This window comes from Eriocheir sinensis, chromosome 54 (assembly GCF_024679095.1).
Source record: "Eriocheir sinensis breed Jianghai 21 chromosome 54, ASM2467909v1, whole genome shotgun sequence".
Taxonomy (NCBI): Eukaryota; Metazoa; Arthropoda; class Malacostraca; order Decapoda; family Varunidae; genus Eriocheir; species Eriocheir sinensis.
Genome location: NC_066562.1, coordinates 3,084,775 through 3,106,525, shown reverse-complemented (window position 1 = coordinate 3,106,525; position 21,751 = coordinate 3,084,775). Strand labels below are relative to the sequence as shown.

The following is a 21,751-nucleotide window of genomic DNA, read 5'->3' as shown; positions in this document are numbered from 1 at the left end:
TCTCATGCACACTGGCCCTGTCATGTACCCCGCCATGTACCCCATTATTTCCATGTACCCTCTGAAAAAATTCATGCTCCATGGGGTGCACCATGCACCCATTTTGACTCACTGATCTAAAATAATAACAATAAAAAAATTTAAAAAATAAGCATGGTTCTATAAATGCTACTATTTCTTATATATATTTTGTTGGGTGCTGCCTATAGAGATGGCAGGCTGTCTTGAGGGGCCTCCTGGACGACCCCAGCCCGCTAGCGGCGCAGTCGAATTTTTATTTATAGTGGCTGCCGTGATGTATGACTCCACCCCCTCTATAACAACTACTACTACCACTACTACTGCATATATTACTACAACTACAACTACTACTACTACAGCTACTACTACTACCACTACTATTACTACTACTACTACTACTACTACTACTACTACTACTACTTCCACTATTAATATCACAATCATCATCAATCTTCTCACTTCCTTGCCTTAGCCTTCACCGATGAACTTGAAAATTTCACTCATTCTCAGAAGCGCTGGGCAACATGTGGGTGAGTGTCAAGTGTGTGTGTGTGTGTGTGTTACTACCTAAGCAATGTTTACAGGAAGGGGAGGCAGAGGAGGGGGAGGAAGAGGGAGGCGAGTAGGGGCGGTAATGTTTATAATGGTGGAACAGGAAGGATATAGGGGAGCGAGGCGGAAGAAGAGGAAGAGGAGGAGACGGAAGAGGAATCCGGAACGTTAGCTCACCGGCGGCACCACCAGCACCAGCACCAGCACCACGGCCTTGACAGTCATCAGGAGTAAGGTAAGGCACTATATAACACATGCCTGCCGCTGCTTCGTCCTCAGTTGTGCAGCCTGGCCGACACATTCACAAGCTGCCCACCTCCACCATCACACAAACATCACCGCCACCATGCACGCCCTCCACCACGCCCTCGCCTCCCTTCCCTTCGTGTTCCTCTTCGTCACACTAGCGGCCCAGGTCACAGCACTTATCAACGGTAAGATGGAGTGGAATATGAACGGTCACACACATACACACACACACTCTTAGGTTTCACTATCATAACTTTTCAATTTCTTCCTCGTAGACTAAATTACGGTTTCTTATTTTTTTTTTGTTTCCATTATCGATTATTTTCTTCCAAGTTCAGTTTCCTCATCACACGTTTCATTTCACAAGTGTTCTCTAATTTTCACTTATTATTTAGTTTCCTTCCTCGACTGGTTTCTCAATAGTCATTACAGTTTATATTCCAGTTTACCTTTTCATCATTGTTTATCCAAGTGTTCACCTGCACAGTCGTCTAAAAAAGTATCGATCACCCAAGGGTCGATCACTAAAGATTTCGCTCAAATGGTATCCAACCGACCCAGGAGTGTTAGATACTTTTTGGCCGGCTGTACATCCCGTGCCCACTTGTTAGTATTCAATCAAAAAAGTAAAAGTGTGTGTGTGTGTGTGTGTGTGTGTGTGTGTGTGTGTGTGTGTGTGTGTGTGTGTGTGTGTGCTCATTTCATCACACATGCACATGCCAAAACAGGATATGTCCTTGCCCAGTGTCATGCTAATGAGAATGAAAATAATAAGCACGGAACGAGAAAAAAAAAAAAAAATCATGCGCGGAATGGAAATAAAAGATTGAAGGAAAATATAAGTTTTCAATAGGATCTCACGTATATATTTATAAAAACTTAAATTAGTAGTGGTAGTCGTAGTAGTCGTAATCGTAGTCGCAATCGTCGTAGTAGTAGTCGTAGTCATTGTCGTAGCCGTAGTAGTAGTAATAGTAGTAGTAGTAGTAGTAGTAGGTTGTTACAATTTCAGTGATTCACTTCATTTTCTGATGGGTAGTAAGCGTCACCACATCTGATGACGAAAGAAAAAAAAAGATAAGTATTAAAATTTATGAAAACTTGAAAAACACATTGGCAGGACACGATAACCCATAATAATAATAATAATAATAATAATAATAATGATAATGTTTCGGCAACAAAATTAATGACATCTTAAATTACAGGAAAACAAAATAGACGAGGTGCAGTCTCTTCTGGTGACTTGTCGATGAAAGTAAATAAAAAAGTAAAATAATATAAAAAAAGTGATAAACTACATATAAGGGAACAATAACAGTTACTAAGAACCCAAATGGTATCTACGACCCCATACAGCAACCCACACATCCTAAGTCTATATACACCAAGTCAAGTCATACGCAGGTTTGTGGGAGGAGACACGGCCGAGGCGTGGTTTATGCGTGACACTGCTTGGAGCCAAACTAGAGAATGTAGAAACAGGGATTTAGAGAAAACGAAGAAAGGCGGACTAATTTAAATCAATCACTTCATCATGCCCTCCCTCACACCCCACACCGCCGTTTATAGGCAAATATATAGACTTAGCACACATCCACATCCAAATTCAAAGCGCCATCACCCGGGGCAGGAAGAGTATGTGATTCTTGGGTTGGGAAGACGAGTAGATGAAGACGCAGTGATTTGGAGGAGGAAGAAGAAGGAAAAAAGAGGACAAAAGAGGAAGATGATGACGAGGAGAAAGGAAGAGGACTAGAAAGATTAAGAGGCAATTTCACAGTCCAGCGCTATGGCATTGTAATCGCCCGAACCAAATTATTGAATCTTCTACACTCCATAATGATTAGGTTTTCAATGCAACACCAGATACACAAGCGAAGGAGGAAGATGAGGAGTAAGATGGTGTATTATGAAAACTTAAATATGAACGCCAAACACCACATAAGGAATTTTCGAGTTCCTGGTAATGGTTTGGAGGCCTGCTAACCCATCATGGCGAACTGTGAAAGTGGCCCTAAGGAGCGAAGGAGAAAGATGTAGAGGATGTAGATGGTGTATTATGAAAACCTAAATATGAACGCCAAACACCACATAAGGAATTTTCGAGTTCCTTGGTAGTGGTTTGGAGGCTTACTAACCCATCATGGCGAACTGTGAAAGTGGCCCTAAGAAGCGAAGGAGGAAGATGTAGAGGAGTAAGGTGGTGCATTATGAAAACTAAGAGGAGGAGGAGAGGAAAAAGGAAAATAACAACACACCTATTTGACACGGGCTGAACTCTTACCCCACTGAGCAGCGTTACCAGATCATCGTACTCACCACCCTGTATTTTCTAGTTTCTGTCCAATAACTATCACAAAAAAACATTAATTAAGTAACGGTTTTACCAACAACTTTAATCGAACGTCGGTATTTGTGCGGGCGCGACAGTTTTGAGGCTGAAACCAATAAATGCAATGTTCTGAGCACGATAATCTGATCACGCAGCCCCTGAGCATCACTAACCTGAAGGAGACGCAGGACAGGCCCATCGCGGCGTCCTTGACGAGGCGGAGGATGCGGCTCAGGTAGGGAGGAGCCATCAGGTCAGCGGCGCCGAGGATAAGCGGGGCGCTGGGATAGACCCTGGCAAGGATACCCCCTGTCTCACACGCCACTCTCTTGATGCAGTCCTCCTCCCCTTGGTAGCCTGCAATCAGAGGAGGAGGAGGAAATGTGGAATAACGAGAAAGAACTTTTACGATATACACGTATAACGTACGTAATCAAACCTAACCTGCTACGACATAATCATATATAAACTTAACTTTACTCAACCTAATCCACTGTAGATCCACACATTCGCAATATAAACATGTACAGACAAGACCTAACTTACTGACTCACTGTATACCCACATTTTAACGACATACAAATATGGACACAAGAGAAATGGTCGGTATTCTTAGACGATACCGACTCTCGCATCAATTATTTCTAAAGATCAAAAAAAGATGCAAAATGCGTTCTTATGAGTGTGTTTTAGAGTTCATGGTACAGAGGCCTTGTCAAACTACCACCAGGGTAAAAAACAAAAACGCACACACACACACAAAAAAAAAAAAAAATACTCAAAGTCCCACAACTCCTACGAAAGCCATGTCAAGTGTGTGCTGGGGCGACTTATAAGGCCCGTATTACTAAACATTGCGTCGCCCAAGTTCACATATTTGACAAGGCTTTCGTAGGAGTTTTGGGCATTTCCAAGAGTAGTATTATGACCCTGGTGGTACTTTGACCCTTCTTCTGTACCATGAGCCTAAAGAAACACTCATTAGAACCCGACTGATCCCCTCTTTGACCTTTAGAAATAGCTGATGTGAGAAGCAAAAGTGTCTTATAAAACCGACATAAATGTTCAATAATATGGCACAGAGTCGAACACGTACCCATAAAGCCCATGACGACGAGCCTGATGGCGTCCCTGGCTACGGTTGAGGCCATAGATGACCGGCCCATGCGTCTCTCCTGCTCGCGGTGCTGGTGCAGGAGACGCAACACACTCCCAGCGACCTCCATCACCACCCTCCTCGTCGTCGTCAGCTTTCGCGCGCCGCCATACCCGTCACCATTACCACGATCACTATCTCTGGAAGCGCTCTCCGGAAAGATTTCATTCTCCCTGACGTCCTTTCTTCCCACTCTTTCTCCTCTTTCCGCTTCTCCTCCTCCTCCTCCTCCTCGTACCTCCTGCTGCTGCCACTCCCCACCTTGGTTTCCGCTTGAATACCGTCCAGTCTGAAATATTGCAGAAAATGTGTGAACTCGCTTGCTATTAGTCTCCTATTTCCTTCCCTGAATAACTCGTAAGTCACCCTGCTGGCTTTAAATGGGGTTAAGTATTCTGGTTGAGCTAACTTACTGTATACACTGTTTTGTTGAGGTTAAGTTAGTGTTTCTTGGGGTAGGATAGCAAGTTAATGTTTGGTGGTTTTTTTGTTGCATTTATAAAGAAGTACCTCTTTGTATGTTCTGATTAAATCTCGTCTATTTCTCGTCTTTTTCCTTGTCTGTAGTTTCTTATCATATTAGTTCCTCCTCTTCCTCTTCCTTATCATCGTTTTTACCTCTACTTGTACCTCCTCCTAATACTACTAATTCTTCCTCCTCCTCCTACTCATCATTACTCATTTTTTACTTTATTTTTTACTTTATTTTTTACTCCTACTCATCATTACTCATTTTTCGTCCTCTTCCTCGTCCTTGCTCATCTTCCTCCTACACACACACACACACACACACACGCCACCTGTTGAGGGAGTGGCACGCTAATGACTTACTGCATGCCACACAACCACAACCACAACCACACACACACACACACACCGTTGGTAGGCGTGGCACGTACAAACCCTTCTCTCTCCTCCCCCTTTCCCTTCTTCCTCCCATTTCCTCTTCCCCTTCATGCCTCCCTTCACCCATCCCCTATATCTTCCCCATTCCACTTCCCCTTCCGGTTTCTCTCTCTCTCTCTCTCTCTCTCTCTCTCTCTCTCTCTCTCTCTCTCTCTCTCTCTCTCTCTCTCTCTCTCTAAATCATCCTTCTTTCTCTACCTCTTTTCCCTAATTTTCTCTTCCTCCTCCTCCTCTTTCCTCTCCCTTTTTCCTTTCACTTACCCTTCACCATTTCCTTTCCCTTTCATCTTCATTTTCACTCCCCTTTCCATTTATTCCTTCCTCTTCCTTTCTCCCTTTCCCTTTTCCTCCTTTCATTCACCGTCCTTTTCCCTTTCCCTCTTCCCTTACATCTCCCTTTTCCTATATCTCTATCTCTTTTCCTCCTATTCTTTCATTCTATCCCTTCCTTCCCTCCTCTTCATTCTCCTTTTTCCTCACCCTCTTCCTTTCTCTTCCTCTTCCCCATCTCCCTCTTCATCTCTCCTCCTATTCACCTACGCCTTCACCCCATCACCGCCCCATTCTCTTCATCTATCTTCCTCCTCTCCACCTCCACTTTCACCCCTTCCTTCCTTCCTTCCTGTTCACTCTCCCTTTCATCCCCCCACCCCCCCGGAAGAGGATCAGAAACCAGTGCCAAACCCAGTGTCAATCCTGCAACTAGTGCCATTCGGAGCCACAAAGGCCACCACGCACTTCCTGGTATATAATGTGTGTGTATGTGGGTGTGTAGGTGTGGGTGGGTGTAGGTGGTGGCGGGGTGGGGGGGGGGGGGTGGAGTCACGTGTCTGTCACCGTGTAACCTTGGCCTTGCTACTACTGCCAGCGTCACACACACACACACACACGCACTCACCACGGGCGTCAGACACAGAAGAGTGAGGAAGGTCAGCGCTGCGAGTGTCATGCTTGTGGTTGATGATCTTCCCTCACGCACGGTTCCTCACGCACTGCTCCTCCACCTCCTTCACTTGAGCAGCCTTCACTTTTTTTTCCCCTTCCTCGTCTTTCTTTTTTTCCGCAGTGATCATATCCAGTAATAGTTGTTCCACTCGACGGCATTATTCGGGTTATTTTGCTTTCTTTAAGTTTTCACACGTGTTCAATCCATCTATAATATTGTTTGGGGAAGAGTTACGGCAGTGTGTATTTCGGAAGCAACGTCAGTACTTGTAAATGATTCTTGTTGTCTCATATTATACCGACGTGGCGACACCTCTGCTTCGGTGCTTTATTTCCCGCGTGAACTGAACCGACTCGATCGCGCTTCATTCTCCCGCGAAACGAAGCAGTATAGCGATTCATTCCCTCCCTACCTACTATTCTCCTTCCATTCCTCTCTTCTTTCTTTCCCATATACCTTTCCTAGCTAACTATCTTCTTTCTCATAACATACTTCCCTGTCTGCCTCCCTTCTCCTCACCCTACTCATCTCCATTCTCTTCACCTCCATATTCTCCCTTCCTCTTTCTCTTCACCCTCTCCATCTTCATCAATCTAACCACCTCTCATGCTTCCGACCGTCCCGAACAACCGACTCACCCTCTTTTGAAATGACCCGAATGAGTGAAGAAAAACCTCATTCACGCAAGTTGCTAATGAAAAAGTTGATTTTCTTTTAAATTAAGCCGATTCAATAAAACTCCAATATCGGAAAACAAATATCCAATGAGTATTACCTTTATTTCAGTCACAAAAGTCGTCGCATTATTAAAACTGACGAAGAACGACGGTAGGGACAAAGACCGTATAGTTCTCGAGGAAAAGAATATAGTAGCTCAACTCTTATAATGAAGTGGAAATAAGACAGTTTAACGTTTCGGCGCCCAATCTCACATAATTATCCCGGTTGCAGCCACGGGCCAAATTTGAGCCATGATATAAAACCCAAAAAATAGATGATACATAAACTGATCACAAATGCTTTGATATATATTATGAAATGGTTTGTGTGAGTGATGATTTTTTCTAATTTTTCTCGCTTAGAGGGACCATTAAGAAACATGATCCCCGCTGCTACTGGGTTAAGACTTTCGTAGGAGTTTTCAGCATTTCCAGAGGTAGCTTTATGACACTGGTGGCAGTTCGACCCTCCTTCTATACCATGAAACAAACAATAACAAAAAATCATTAGAACTCGACTGATTTCCTTTCTGGCCCTTGGAAATAGTTGACGTGAGAGGCGGAAGCGTTTGAGAATACCGAGCCATGAGTCTAAAGTCCATATTCTTCAACGTATCGGACTCCCATTGTAACTATTTTCCAAGGCCACAGAGATGATTAACGTGGTTTTCATGGGGGTGTTTTCCCCTTCATGGCGCATATGTCGTGTAAAAAGCCCCGTTCACACTGTGCCGACTCTGGGCCACGACAACCCAGCGACTCCAGGAACACGAGGTCTTGGGTGTGAAATGTTGACATGAAAGGGTCGCACATAGAGTCTTTCCGATCTTATGCGACCCTTCCACATCAAAATTTCACACCCAAGACCTCGTATACCCCGAGTCGCTGGGTTGTCGTCGCCCAGAGTCGGGACAGTGTGAACGGGGCTTTAGATTATCACTAGGATCGCAAAACAGTCCATTTAAACCCCAGAAACTTCTACGAGAGTCTTTCAAACTGGCGAACTGAAATGCCGAGAAATGTGAAAATAGCGGAGTCTACCACCGTTGCCAGAATGTCGTACTCAGAGTATGGTATTTACCGGTTTCTGACGCCTATCTATCGCCAAGAAACATCAGGAATTAACTATTTTAACGATGATTATAAGTAAATCTCCTTATTGGGGTCCACGAGACAGTTTTTGGGTCGGAAGTCGGTAAATATAAGAGGCTGAGTAAGACAATCTGGCAACAATGGACTCTAAACCTTCCTCAGTCTCGGTAGATCAACATTAGCATCTCGTTACCTAGGCCTATCCAAGTCTCGATCGGTTATAATGAGGTGATCTAATTAGCGAGGGAATCTAAACCGCTGTGGGTCACGACACACATTGGTCCCGAGCCAGCGATGAAGAAATACCAACACGCGAAGTGGGTGAGTGGTGTGTCCTTCGCCATGATTCTGTTCTCAGCGGCGATACACGGAAGGGTTGATTGGTTGACTGATTGTGGTTTGCTCGGTAACTGATGGACACACACACACTCACACACACACACGCTTCATTGATACCTCGACCATCTCTCTCTCTCTCTCTCTCTCTCTCTCTCTCTCTCTCTCTCTCGGGGATGGGTTGATCAAGAGCCCTTATCGAGTGGACAGGATCAGTGTGTTTGAGTGTGTGTGTTTGTTTGTGTGTTTGAAGTGGTGATGTCAGCGGCGGCGGCGGGGGCGAAGTGGGTCACGGTCACACACACACACACACACACACACACACACACCTTTATTTTAACTCTCACTAAAACACATAACCAGTAAACTACAAACATACAAACAAACAAACACGTGGCGTCAACAAACACCATTCAGTCAAAACAAAAGGAAAACAAACAAACAAACAGTGATCAAAAACAACTTGATGAATCACTGACACAACCACTCAAACAAACAAACAAGCAAACAAACAAAAAACACATGGATGCCAACCGCGAAACAAAACATACAACATAACGTAATCGCGAACAACAAGCATCAAATCAAACAAACATACTATCACTGAAACCCTCCCTCTGACCCCTCACACACACGGAATCAACATTATCATCTGTTTTCACCCTTCTACAAACACACACTCGGGTCCTGTCTTACTATTGCTATTTAACGTTACTATTACTATCACTACAATCGCCCCCAGCTTCCCTGCCTCCTCCCTTCCCTTCCACACACATACTAACACGGAATCTACATCGTATCAACTGCTGTCACTCTTCTACAAACACACACGTGCACACTCGGGTCCTGTCTTACTATTGCTATTTAACGTTACTATTACTATCACCACAATCGCCCCCTGCTTCCCTGCCTCCTACTTTCCCTTCCACACACACACTAACACGGAATCTACATCACATCACCTGTTGTCACTCTTCTACAAACACACACACTCGGGTCTTGTCTAACTAATACTAACGTTACTATGCCCCCTGCTGCCCTGCCTCCTCCCTTCCCTTCCACGCACACACTAACACGGAATCTACATCATATCACCTGCTTTCACTCTTCTAAACAAACACACACTCGGATTTTGAGGGCCACGTGTCTGTCTGTGTCGCTCTGGTTCACGTTTCTGAGCCGCTGGGGAGAGAGGGAGTCACGTAAGGGAAGGGGGCGGCGCAGACAGCACATTCCCGTCTCTTATGTGTTGCTCTTGCTGTTTCTGGCGTTGGACTTTTCTTGGTCAGTGGCAGACACGTGCGGCACACACACACACACACCACACACACAGTCACACACACACACACAGACAGTCTCTCTCTCTCTCTCTCTCTCTCTCTCTCTCTCTCTCTCTCTCTCTCTCTCTCTCTCCTTTTCTTCGTAGCATTTGTAATTACGTTGACTGCAGCTATAAATCTCAGGTAATGTTATATTGCAGGGGAAGAGAAGGGCATTCATTCATTGATTGACAGGTATTGTTTTGTTAATCATCTTTTTGAGTACCTGGGGATAGGGAAGGAGGTTGGGGTAAGAGAGAGAGAGAGAGAGAGAGAGAGAGACGCAGATCAATAGTCTCTCTCTCTCTCTCTCTCTCTCTCTCTCTCTCTCTCTCTCTCTCTAAGACTATCTGTTATGAGTTGCTATCGTCGCCTGTGGCTCTGGTTAGGTCCTGAGAGCCACATACCGAGCCAAACACACACGTGGGGCGTACACACACACACACACACACACACACACACACACACGTTGGCAGCCAGATTACACGCATACAAATTCCCTAAGGCATGTGATTTGCGGTGGAACACACACACACACACACACATACACATACACATACACACACACACACACACACACACACACACACACGCACTCCCATTGATGTCTGGCCCTCTGTTACACACACACACACACACACACACACACACACACACACACACCCATTGATGTCTGGCCCTCTGTTACACACACACACACACACACACACACACACACACACACACTTGGAGGAAACGTGTGTAGTGTATGCTAGAGAATAAATGAAGATGAATTACGAGACAGACGTGATGTTCCTCTACACTAAACAAAGAAACAAAGACCTCATGAACGGGACCTTGCTCGCTCAATTTCAGCGGTCCCATGGTGTAATGGTTAGCACTTTGGACTCTGAATCCAACAATCCGAGTTCGAGTCTCGGTGGGACCTGATCGGAATAGTTTTGTGTCGTCGGTGTCGTCTTCCTCTAGCGGGGTGATGGAGTACTTGACACCACACACCTTGGTAGGGCCATTTCGTTAGCTCCCTGCTCCTCCCCCAGCTTGTAAAGGCACGGTGTTTGTTTGCTGTTTGCCCCTTGCAGCTGCTTTGTTCGCCGTGTTTAAGCTAGCGGGGCAGGTGTGTGGATAACGTTTTGTACCCTGAGTGTGCGTACGTGTGTATGTATGTATGTGAGTGAGGGAGGGATGGCGAGATAACACTACTATCTGTCTGGTTGGCTAAGGGCAGGAGAGACCCAGGGAGCAGTGACCAGACGCGTGGGAGGGAGGGGGAGGAGTGAGGGAGTGAGGGGACGTCTGGCTGGCTGGCTGGCTGGTCTTGTGTGGCTGCTGGCTGCCGTGTGTTGCTATGTTGCGAGGGACCAAGAACACGCCATTCAAACCTGCTAACTATGAGGTGGTGACGGCATAGCACCCTCACGCACGCTACATAGACGAGAATTACAAGAAACGAGGCTTTTGCACATAAGGGAATAATAATAATAACTGACATATCACACTCGAAGGAAACACGAACAAAGAAATGCTTCTACGAGTGTTAAATCTCCTCTCGTTCCCCCTTGTGTGTGTGTGTGTGTGTGTGTAGGTGGGGGTTGAGACACGGAGGGGGCAGGACGGGGCGGGGCATCCACTCAACCATCAACCATCCACTCAACAAAAAATTTTCCCACACTCATTTGACTCCACACGCAACCTGACTTGAGGAGCGGGCAGACGGGGGCTGAGGTGAGGAAGGGCAGCAGGAGACGCGGCAGAGGTGAGGGCAGAGGAGGCGGAGGGCGAAGGAGAAGCATGGAGAGAAAGAAAGGAGGGGAAAAAAAGAAAGTATAGAGAAAACGTTGGCAGCGGCGGGGCAGACCTGACCGCCCATCTCGACAGCTTCTCATAAATGCGGTTGTGAGGCAAGTGGCGCGGAGAGGCAGGGAGGGAGGGAGGGAGAGAGGTTGTCAGGGTCGTGAAGGTCGATATGAGGGAGGGATGAAGGGCGTGGTAGAGAGAGAGAGAGAGAAAGAGAGAGAGAGAGTGTTACGTTTACCACATGACTTGACCTTTTCTTTAGTATTAGTGAAAACTGTGAACTGTAGACGAGGTGAATAGAAAACGAATGAATTAGCAACCAATGGGCTACTAGACAAAAGCGGTGATGATTATGGTGATGATGGTGGTGGTGGTGATGGTGGACAGGTAGACAAACAGTGGCCTTGGATACCTGAAATTAAAATGACTCATGCTATTTCCGTAACATAAGTCGAGATGCTAACATATTATCACCACCACTACTACTACTACTACTACTACTACTACTACTACTACTACTACTACTACTACTACTACTATTACCTTCGTACCAGTTACCATTACGACTACTAACTCCCATTTTCTTTTCCAGGTAAGACAAAGGACGATCGTGCTGGTTACGGACACAGGTTTGAGGAGGGGGAAGTAAAAGACATTATCTCACTCACTGACTCACGCCCTAGACAAGATCATGAGTAACTATGCTATTTGATTCTATTCTGTCCACGTGCTAAAGGTTTCTGATACTTTTTGGTTACCTGAGGAGTCGTTAGTGTTGCTTTGTTAATTAACCTGCCCGAGTGAAGTTAGCCCATTATTATTGTTATTATTATTATTTCTTAGGGTACTGTTTCAAGCCCTTCAAGTTCACTATTACTTAAAAGATTCCTAAATTAATCTACGTACTCACTTTTCTCTACATTCCTTTTTTCATCATTCCTCAAAGTCACTATTATTTAAAAGCTTACGAAAATAATCTACTCAATTCTCCATACATTCTTTTTTTCATAATTTCTGTCACTATTATTTCAAAGTTTCCAAAATTAGTCTACTCTGTTCTCCCAATATTCCCTTTTTTGATCATTCCTCACAGTCACTATTATTCAAAAGCTTACGAAAATAATCTACTCAATTCTCTATAGATTCTTTTTTTCATAATTTCTGTCACTATTATTTCAAAGTTTCCAAAATTAGTCTACTCTTCTCCCTATATTCCTTTTTTTTTTCAACATTCCTCAGTCACTTATTCAAGTTCTTCCAAAATCAATGTACTCAGTCCCTCCCATATCACTTTTTTCTTAGTCTTTCCTTTGAGTACTGAGAGCTAATGACGTACAGTGTTGCGACATAATTCACAACATTACGCAAAATACAATTACAAGCATCTTAATTGACCTTGTCTGACTGATGACACGCGATGTTCTTGGTCCCAAAATATCTAACTTCCGGCTGTGCTCGTGTTGGTAATGGTAGGATCTGTAAGTCGCTTTTCAATAAGTCAAGTTTAATATATTTTCTGCATAATGACGTAGCTTGTGTCGAGGAACCTCACTCCAGGGAAGGAATTTATGGGGGTATTGCGTTCATGTCAGTATTTGTCTTATAGTGAGACTTTTAGGATTATTATGTCCATGAACTTCTTCTGTTAACAATTCACGAGTATAAGAAAAGAAAGAAATATATGACTTTCACTGGCATGAGGTTGCTTTTATATTAATTTGTGTATTACTTCGTATGTGTTGCGACTTATATTCCCTCTCTCTCTCTCTCTCTCTCTCTCTCTCTCTCTCTCTCTCTCTCTCTCTCTCTCACCCATTTTAATGTGCTCTTTTACCCAAGTTACAGGAAATAATGATGATGATGATGATGATGATGATGATGATGATGGTGGTGGCGATGGTAATAACATGCAGAGTCACCACCATCACACACACACACACACACACACACACACACACACACACACACACACACACACACACACTTGGCCCAACTATTTTTTTTACTGACTCGTGGGTATACAGCAAGTCAAGTCAGTAACGCATGACTCAACCGAACGGAGTCATCCAAGAGTCGGGTCAACCACAGCCAACCAATGAGTCAGTGAGTCATCCTCCATGGGTCACTGCCAACGTAAGTCAGTCAGTCACTCGGTCTGTCAATTACTCAGCCAGTCAGTCAGTTAGTCAGGTATTCAATCAGCCTGTATCCTTCAAATAAGATCTAAGTTAGCAAGTCCCTCTGTAAGCCATTTCGTACATGGGTTCATTTTCTGAGTCAAAACATTTTACGAAAGTCAAATGAGTCGCATTAACTAATTATGAAAATGGTGACACTTTAAACACTAAGGACCAAAGGAGGTAATTTTTCTTGAACTACTACTACTACTACTACTACTACTACTACTACTACTACTACTACTATTACTACTACTACTACTACTACTACTACTACTACTACTACTACTACTACTACTACTACTATTACTACTACTACTACTATTACTACTACTACTACTACTACTACTACTACTACTACTATTGTTGATATTACTACTACTATTAATACAAATAATAATAGTCATGATTAATATGGATGATAATGAGGATGATGATTTAATAATAATAATAATAATAATAATAATAATAATAATAATAATAATAATAATAAAATAAAAGTAATAGTGGTAAACAAACCCACAGTAATAACATCAGCAACAACAACAACACCCAATTGCCACAATCTCACCACATTCATAAGTAACATTAATATCAAACATGTATGCATATTAGTATGGAGTATGCATCTCATGTGTTTAGGCTCTAGGGGCTCCACACACACAGCCCTACTAGACAGAGTGAAGTGAAAGGCTCTTCGTCTCATCAACTCTCCTCCTCTTACTAGCAGTTTTCTACCTCTTTAATTCCGCCGCAGTTTTGCATCTCTTTCTATCTCCTCTGAACTTCGTAAATGCATGCCTCCCCCCCTCCCGCGGCCACGCTGCACTCGACTTTCTATTCTAGCTCCTCCCTATACTGTCCAAACCCCTTATGCAAGAGTTAACCAGCATCTCCCGTTTGTCATCCCCTTCACTGGTAAACTCTGGAGCAGCCTTCCTTCGTCTGTATTTCCTCCTGCCTATAATTTGACCTCATTCAAGAGGAGAGTATCAAGACACCTCTCCATCCGAAATTGACCTCTCTTTTGGCAACTCTTTACTTTTATCTTTTTTTAGGAGCAGCGTTTAGCGGGCTTTTTTTTCTACACTTTTTTTTTATGCCCTTGAGCCGCTTCCTTTCCTGTCCCCCCCCCCCAAAAAAAATAACAACAGTAACACAACACTAACAAAACGAACACTTTCCCTTCCCGCCCCTCATCCCATTCACAGGTAAGACTCATTGCCAACACGGTAATGCACGCACACAACACTCACTCAGTCACCCATAGTACAGGTGTGCGGGGAGCCAGGTAAGACCCCGCCACGCTACCCACGAGGCCTTATAGCATACAGGTGAGTCCTCTACCTGTCCCCCCCCTTCACCTGAGCTCACCACACGCAGGTAAGGTTTTTGCTTCCCTTACCTTATTTTGCATTAAAAACATGTGTTATTCGTCTTATTACGTCATGTTTATTTCTCTCTAACTAGTGGAGAGCGCCAGTATTGAGATCTTCGTGTGTTTTAGGTTTGTTTAGTCTTTAGTTGTTCGTGTATACTCGGGTCACGGTGTTGATGTGTGTTGTCCGTGTTAAGTCCCTGCATGTGTTGTGTGTCAAGGCGTGAGACAGAGTGAGTGCTTTTTGTAGGCCAGTCGCCGTTACCTACACTGACCGCTGTTCTAGTCTATTGCTTAATGATTGCTTACTTTTTACGCTAAGAGGAGGAAGACCAAAGGCTGCATAAAAAAAGAGAAAAGAAGCACAGTGCCAGAACATGTTGCTCCTAGACGGAAGACTGGAGGCGATGCACATAAATCAAGTGTAGGTCTCTAGGTTTTCTGATACGTCCTCGTGAAAAAAAAGCGATAGAAGCGAGGAAATAGAGCACAAGGAAGACTTTTCTGAGATCAAACTTGGATAATGAGACACTTCTAGGCGTTGCATGCACAGCTGCACACCGTTACGCTGTTCCCTGAATGTGCTGACAATTATACGAACTAAGAGGCACGTGAAAACCTTCGCCTTGTGCATAAGAACTAGGTTGGTATTCTCAGATGCCTCCACCTCTAAGGGGCGCTTTCAGTCACTTTGTTTGTTTTGATCGTTACCAATGGCGGAGATCGACGCTATAGTTTTCCACGTGAAACTAGTATATGGGGTAGTGGCGGCTGCAGAGGAAGCGAGAGGTGTTGAGAGTGTGTAGCAAGGTGCGGGGCGAGGCTAACCCCGCAGCCGCCACTACCCCATCGGCCAGTTTTACGTGGAAATACTATAGCGCGATCGCCCCCATTGGTAACGATCAAAACAAACAGACTGTGAAAGCGGCCCTTAGTCACCTATTTCCAAAGACCGAAAAAGGGATCATCAGGTTTTAAGGGTGTGTTTTTAGGTTAATGACACAGAAGGAGGATCAAACCATGAGAAGGGTCATAAAACTACTCCTGGAAATGCCCCAACCCCCTACGAAAGCCTTGCCAAATGTGTGTGATTGGGCGCCGGAACATTTATATAGCCCTAATGAGAGAATTGGCAGGCTCTTCTGATCATAAAGAAACATCACAGCAGAAAATCATCATTGAATCAGCAACAAAACACAAAGCCAGTAGTCCGCCAGAGAGCAGCATCGTTAAGCCTGATTTTTTTAAACCGTATTAGGCGTCATCAACAATACCGTGGCTGATTTATCTTTTTTGACCTGTTTTTCAAGGCGGGTGTGTTACTTCTATTGATTTTTTTATATAACTTTTTACGAGTAAGTTTGTATTATGTCGACTTAACTTTATGAATAATTCTAACTAATCCGTCCCCAAAAACGGAATTAAACAAACTAGCCACACAGCTGTTAATATATACAGATACGACGTTTAACAAATCTTAGGGCCACTTTCATAAACGTATCGGGCTCACTTTACGATTATTTTGCAAGGCCACGGAGAAGATTAACCGGGTTTTCATGGGTGACTTTTTTTCCGTTCATGGTTTAGAGGTCGCGTAAAGCTATCACCAGCATCACAAAACAGTCCAAGAAAAACCCAGCAACTTCCATGCGAGGCTTTTCAAACAGGCGAACTAAGGCCCCGATACGTTTAAGAATGCGGTCTTTAGCTTCAGCAGTCGAGTTAGCAATATGCAGTCAGGCTTGCCCTCACTCCCCTCTCCCGCCCCTTACTAACACGTGCTTTCTCCCGCGGTGCACCACAGTGGCCGGCGTGCCCTGCGGCGTGGCCACCCAACGGACGGGCAAGATCAAGGGCGGCTCCGTGGCTCGCCCTGGGGAGTTCCCGTGGCTGGTCTCCATCAGGACGAGCGGCCCCTCCAGCGGACATTATTGTGGCGGCGCGCTGATACATAAAAAATTCGTGCTGACTGCGGCCCACTGCGTCTACAGGTGTGTGTGTGTGTGTGTGTGTGTGTGTGTGTGTGTGTGTATGTGTGTGTGTGTATTGTTGTTGTTATATATTTGAATTTCCACATAAGTGCCTCGTAACATCCTGCAAAGTAACTAATTTTTATCGTCTAGATTCTCAAGAAGCTGTAACAATGATGATAGTTATGATACTACTACTACTACTAATACTACTACTACTTCTCCTCTCCTCCTCCTCCTCCTCCTCCTACTACTACTACTACTACTACTACTACTACTACTACTACTACTACTGCCACTATGACCCTTCAGGAGCCAGCCCAAGCGCGTATCAGTGGTGGCCGGAGAACATGACCTGGACGCCAAGAACCCCCAGCGCCAGCTCCTGAGCGTGAAGGAGGTCATTTTCCACGCCAACTTCTCAAAGGTGAGCCGCGGCCAGGTGCGCCACACCTCACCTGCCCTGGCCCTGTATTAGTAAGTCAGTCGGCCAGTTAGTCAGGCATTTAGTCAGTCAGTCAGTTAGTCAGGCATTTAGTCAGTTAGTCAGTATGTCAGAGTGCCTATTGCCTACGAGCAGAGCAGCTTAGGTTTATCATCTCACAACTTTTATTTGCTGCTGTTAACACTCTGAATGCCGCTATTACGTGTGAATGAACGATTTGCTTACTTTATCCTTTCTTCTGATGGTTCGTTTTATTGGATCATTTTCTCACCCACCTCGTTGCACCTCCCATCCTGCCTCTTCCTTCCTCCTCTTCCTACTTTACCTAACTCTTTCTCCCCTTAAACCTAATACTTTCCTATTTTTTTTTTTTACAATAAAGGAGACAGCTCAAGGGCACAAAAAAAGGAGACAATAATAAAAAAAGCCCGCTACTCGCTGTTCCTAAAAAGAATCCAAGGAGGTGGCCGAAAGAGGGGTCAATTTCGGGAGGAGAGGTGTCCTGATACCCTCCTCTTGAAAGAGTTCAAGTTGGAGGCAGGAGGAAATACAGATGAAGGAAGATTGTTCCAGAGTTTACCAGCGTGAGGGATGAAAGAGTGAAGATGCTGGTTAACTCGTGCATAATGGATTTGGACAGTAAAGGGATGAGCATGAGAAGAAAGTCGTGTGCAGCGTGGCTTAGGGAGGGGGGGAGGCATGTAGTTAGCAAGTTCAGAAGAGCAGTCAGCGTGAAAATAGCGATAGAAGAAAGAAAGAGAGGCAACATCGCGGCGAAATTTAAGAGGTAGAAGACTATCAGTAGAGGAGGAGAGCTGATGAGACGAAGAGCCTTAGACTCCACTCTTTCTAATAGAGCTGTGTGAGTAGAGCCCCCCCAGATGTGAGATGAATACTCCATACGAGGGAGGACAAGGCCCCTGTATATGGATAGCAACTGTGCGGGGGAGCAGAGCTGGCGGAGACGATACAGAACGCCCAACCTCGAGGAAGCTGATTTAGTGAGAGAGGAGATGTGAAGTTTCCAGTTAAGATTTTGAGTTAAGGATAGACCGATGATGTTTAGTGTTGAAGATGGTGACAGCTGAGTGTTGTTGAAGAATAGGGGATAGGTGTTTGGAAGATTGTATCGAGTTGATAGGTGGAGAAACTGTTTTTATTTTTATTTTACCTCTCCCTTCTTTTCACATATCCTGCATCACATTTACTCCTTTCCTATAGTTCGCCATCCTTGAATCCTTCCTCCGCCTTATTCCCTCCTGTGCCTCAATCTGCCTCACATTTCTTCCTTTCCATTCTCAACCATCTCTTTTTCCCTCCCAATCAACCCTCTTCCCTTCCTCTTTCCAGCCTCATCATCCATCTCACCACCCCCCTTCATGTCTTCCTCTTCCTCTATTTATTTGCTTTACCCTTCCTCTTTTCCTATCATCATCACTCTTTTACGTCTCGCCCTCCCTTCGTCTTTTACTACCGCACAACCTATCCTTATTTCTCTTCCAGTTCCTCCTTCACTACCTTCCAACCTCTCTACCTGTCTTCCCCTTCCTCCTTTCCTTCCTCACCATTTCTCCTTAAGTGCCTTTCCCTTCCTTCTTCCTTATCACCTCTCGTACTTTGCTAACCCTACCTCTTCCCTTGCCTCCGTAGCGCTACATCAACGACATCGCCCTGCTGGAGTTGGCCACAGAGGCGCAGTGGACCAAGCAGGTGCAGCCCTTGTGTCTCCCCGATCGCGAGGCTGACGGCGTGAAGGAGCTTATGGACCTGACGGTGGCGGGCTGGGGCAAGACCGACGAGCTGGCCAACGGTGAGTGTGAGGGTCATATCCTTAAAATATTTCTGCGCCCATGCAAACATATTTGACAAGGCTTTCGAAGGAGTATTGGGCATTCGCAGGGGTTGTTTCATGATCCCTCTGGTAGTTTGATCATTCTTCTAAGCCCTGAACCTAAAAAACAGTTATTAGAACGCGACTCATCTCGTTTTCGACCTTTTGAAATAGCTGATGTGAGAGGCGGAAGCGTCTGAGAACACCTGCCTTAAACCTATCTAACATTACCTGGTCCAACTTTCTAACATTATCTAACTTGTCTTTACGCGATGCATGGTCAGTGGTTAGCTAATAGGACCATACTAGGGAGGCATTTATGACAGTTTGTGGCTGGCTAACACGTCTCCTCTCTCTTCCCTCCTCAGGCGGCGTCTCAGCTCGCGTTCTGCAGAAGGTGGTGATCCGCGTGCTGGCCCGCAATCAGTGTCAGCAGTGGTACAGCACCGAGGCGGGCCAGCAGGTGCAGCTCTTCGACTCCCACCTGTGTGCCGGCTACGAGAACGGCGAGAAGGATGCGTGCCAGGTGGGTGTGTCAGCGGAGGGCCATATATATAACCATATATATAACCTAACATTTCGGAGCCCAAACACACACATTTGACAAGGCTTTCCTCGGAGTTATGAGCCTCTCCATGGGTTGTTTTATGAGCCTGGTGGTAGTTTGAAAAAGCTAAAGTAGAAATGCAAAAGTCCTAGTGGCATTTGATATGATGTAATTTCACTTCGGTTTAAGGACACATCACCTGGTCTGTGTGAGTCATCATCGGGTCTGTGTTTGTCTGTCTATCTGTATGTCTGTCTCACTCCCCCGTTCCTCCCCAGGGTGACAGCGGCGGCCCCCTCCTCACCACTCCCGACGCTGCAGGCCGCCGTACCTGCGTCGGGGTGGTGTCGGCGGGCATCGGGTGTGGGCGCCCGCACCTTCCCGGCCTGTACACCCGCGTCTCCAGATACATTGACTGGATCCTGGACCACATGAAAGCCAGGGGCGTGTCCGTGGGTGTCTAGGGGACGAGGAGGAACTAGTGCAGCACGTATGGCCTCACGAAGAGGAAGTCAACCCTGGGAAGTCAACCCCAGCACCAGACAGCATGGAGGCCCACGGCCCACGGAATAATGTTTCAAGAAACACCAAGACACTGTTCATATCATGGCTGGGAATGGTATACAAGTAGCATTTGGAGCTTCCCACGACACAAAAAGTAATTCTGTTTCAAAGAACACTAAGACACAAATTAAATAATGCCTGGGAAACGGTACAAACAACATTTATAGATTTCCACAACACAAAAGAGTGAAAACCTTCAGTCATTAGTACCAGGCAAATTGGAGGATCATGACTCTGCAGTATTTAACGAAACGTCAAGCAACATTCAAATCACCAAGGAAAGGATACATTACGGCATATAGATCTCCCCGCTGAGGAACCACAATCTTGGGAGTGACCATATTGGTCGACAACATGGAGGATTTCGGGTCACCTGAATGCACAGAACCAGGGAAGGCTTGAATCACTGGAGAAGCCTCAAGCATTGGGAACACGTGCAGTTATGACGAACAAGAGGAAATGAAGCTCACGAGACGGACTGGACTCTTGTAAAAAGCAGTGTTATGCTCGTGGTCGACTGATGATCTCATATTATTAATCCTTTTTTCCTCTTGTAAAAAAATGCCCCATAATTTGGTATTAGTCGCGATCGACTGGTGATCTCATAAGATTAAGCTCTCTCTTTCCTTATCTTGTATAAAGCGCCCTACTTTGGTTTCATTTCGTGGTGGACTGATGATCTCATAATCTTAGTAGGACACGTCAAGTGTGTATAAACTTGTGCAGCCGGGAGTGTTCACGTGTAAATGTTTATATACACATGTATGATGAAGTCACAAAAATGTGAGGGATTTTGCATATATGTGTGTGTGTGTGTGTGTGTGTGTGTGTGTGTGTGTGTGTGTGTGTGTGTGTGTGTGTGTGTGTGTGTGTGTGTGTGTGTTCTTTTAAACAATGAAAAGAAGAATTCGTGTTTGACTATTCCGTCTGCTCAGGCTGAAAACGTTGACTTATTTGTGAAAATGTTTATTTATCACAAAAAATGAATAAATGTACTATTCAAATGATGCCACTCTTCTTATAATTTCCCCTTGAGAACGGTGAAAAAGGTAGGTGTCACCGAGGAGGGAACAAGAGTAGGATGAAGAAATACAGGAGGCAAATAACCGTGTGTGATACAGTGTGCATAATCTTCTGTGGTATTCTGAATGAAGGGCTGTGCGATGTGGTGGAGAGAATTGGCACAACGGATGAAAGGCAGAATGGTTTTAAGAAAGACAGGAGAGGGGAAGATATGCTTGTTGTGAATGCAATAATTGAAAGAGCGAGGGAGGACGAGAGGAAGAAATATATCTAGCTTTCCTGAACACTGGAAAAGTATATGGTAGAGTAGATAGGAGAATATTGAGTAGCGTGATAAGGTCGTTAGCATGAAAACACAAGGGACAAATTCAGTATAGGAGATATAGAT

The 21,751-nt window shown here is 44.9% G+C and overlaps 2 protein-coding genes and 1 non-coding gene across 3 annotated transcripts; 2 read left to right on the top strand and 1 right to left on the bottom strand.

The window, feature by feature from the left end:
- The first annotated feature begins 719 nt into the window (after positions 1-719).
- Positions 720-21,352, top strand: LOC126983533 (trypsin-1-like). The gene is made up of 6 exons (XM_050836294.1): positions 720-1,007; positions 16,788-16,974; positions 17,266-17,380; positions 19,049-19,208; positions 19,598-19,755; positions 20,055-21,352. The coding sequence occupies exons 1-6, from the start codon at positions 920-922 to the stop codon at positions 20,238-20,240; spliced, it is 894 nt and encodes a 297-aa protein (XP_050692251.1). The 5' UTR covers positions 720-919; the 3' UTR covers positions 20,241-21,352.
- LOC126983534 (uncharacterized) lies at positions 1,666-6,419 on the bottom strand. Its single transcript, XM_050836295.1, has 4 exons — positions 6,118-6,419; positions 4,254-4,602; positions 3,331-3,514; positions 1,666-1,876 (listed from the first exon to the last, which is right to left on the bottom strand). Exons 1-4 carry the CDS (start codon positions 6,166-6,168, stop codon positions 1,831-1,833), a joined length of 630 nt encoding a protein of 209 aa, XP_050692252.1. The 5' UTR covers positions 6,169-6,419; the 3' UTR covers positions 1,666-1,830.
- Trnaq-cug (transfer RNA glutamine (anticodon CUG)) lies at positions 10,488-10,559 on the top strand. The gene has a single exon. It is a non-coding gene; the product is annotated as a tRNA-Gln (tRNA).
- Positions 21,353-21,751: the final 399 nt, after the last annotated feature.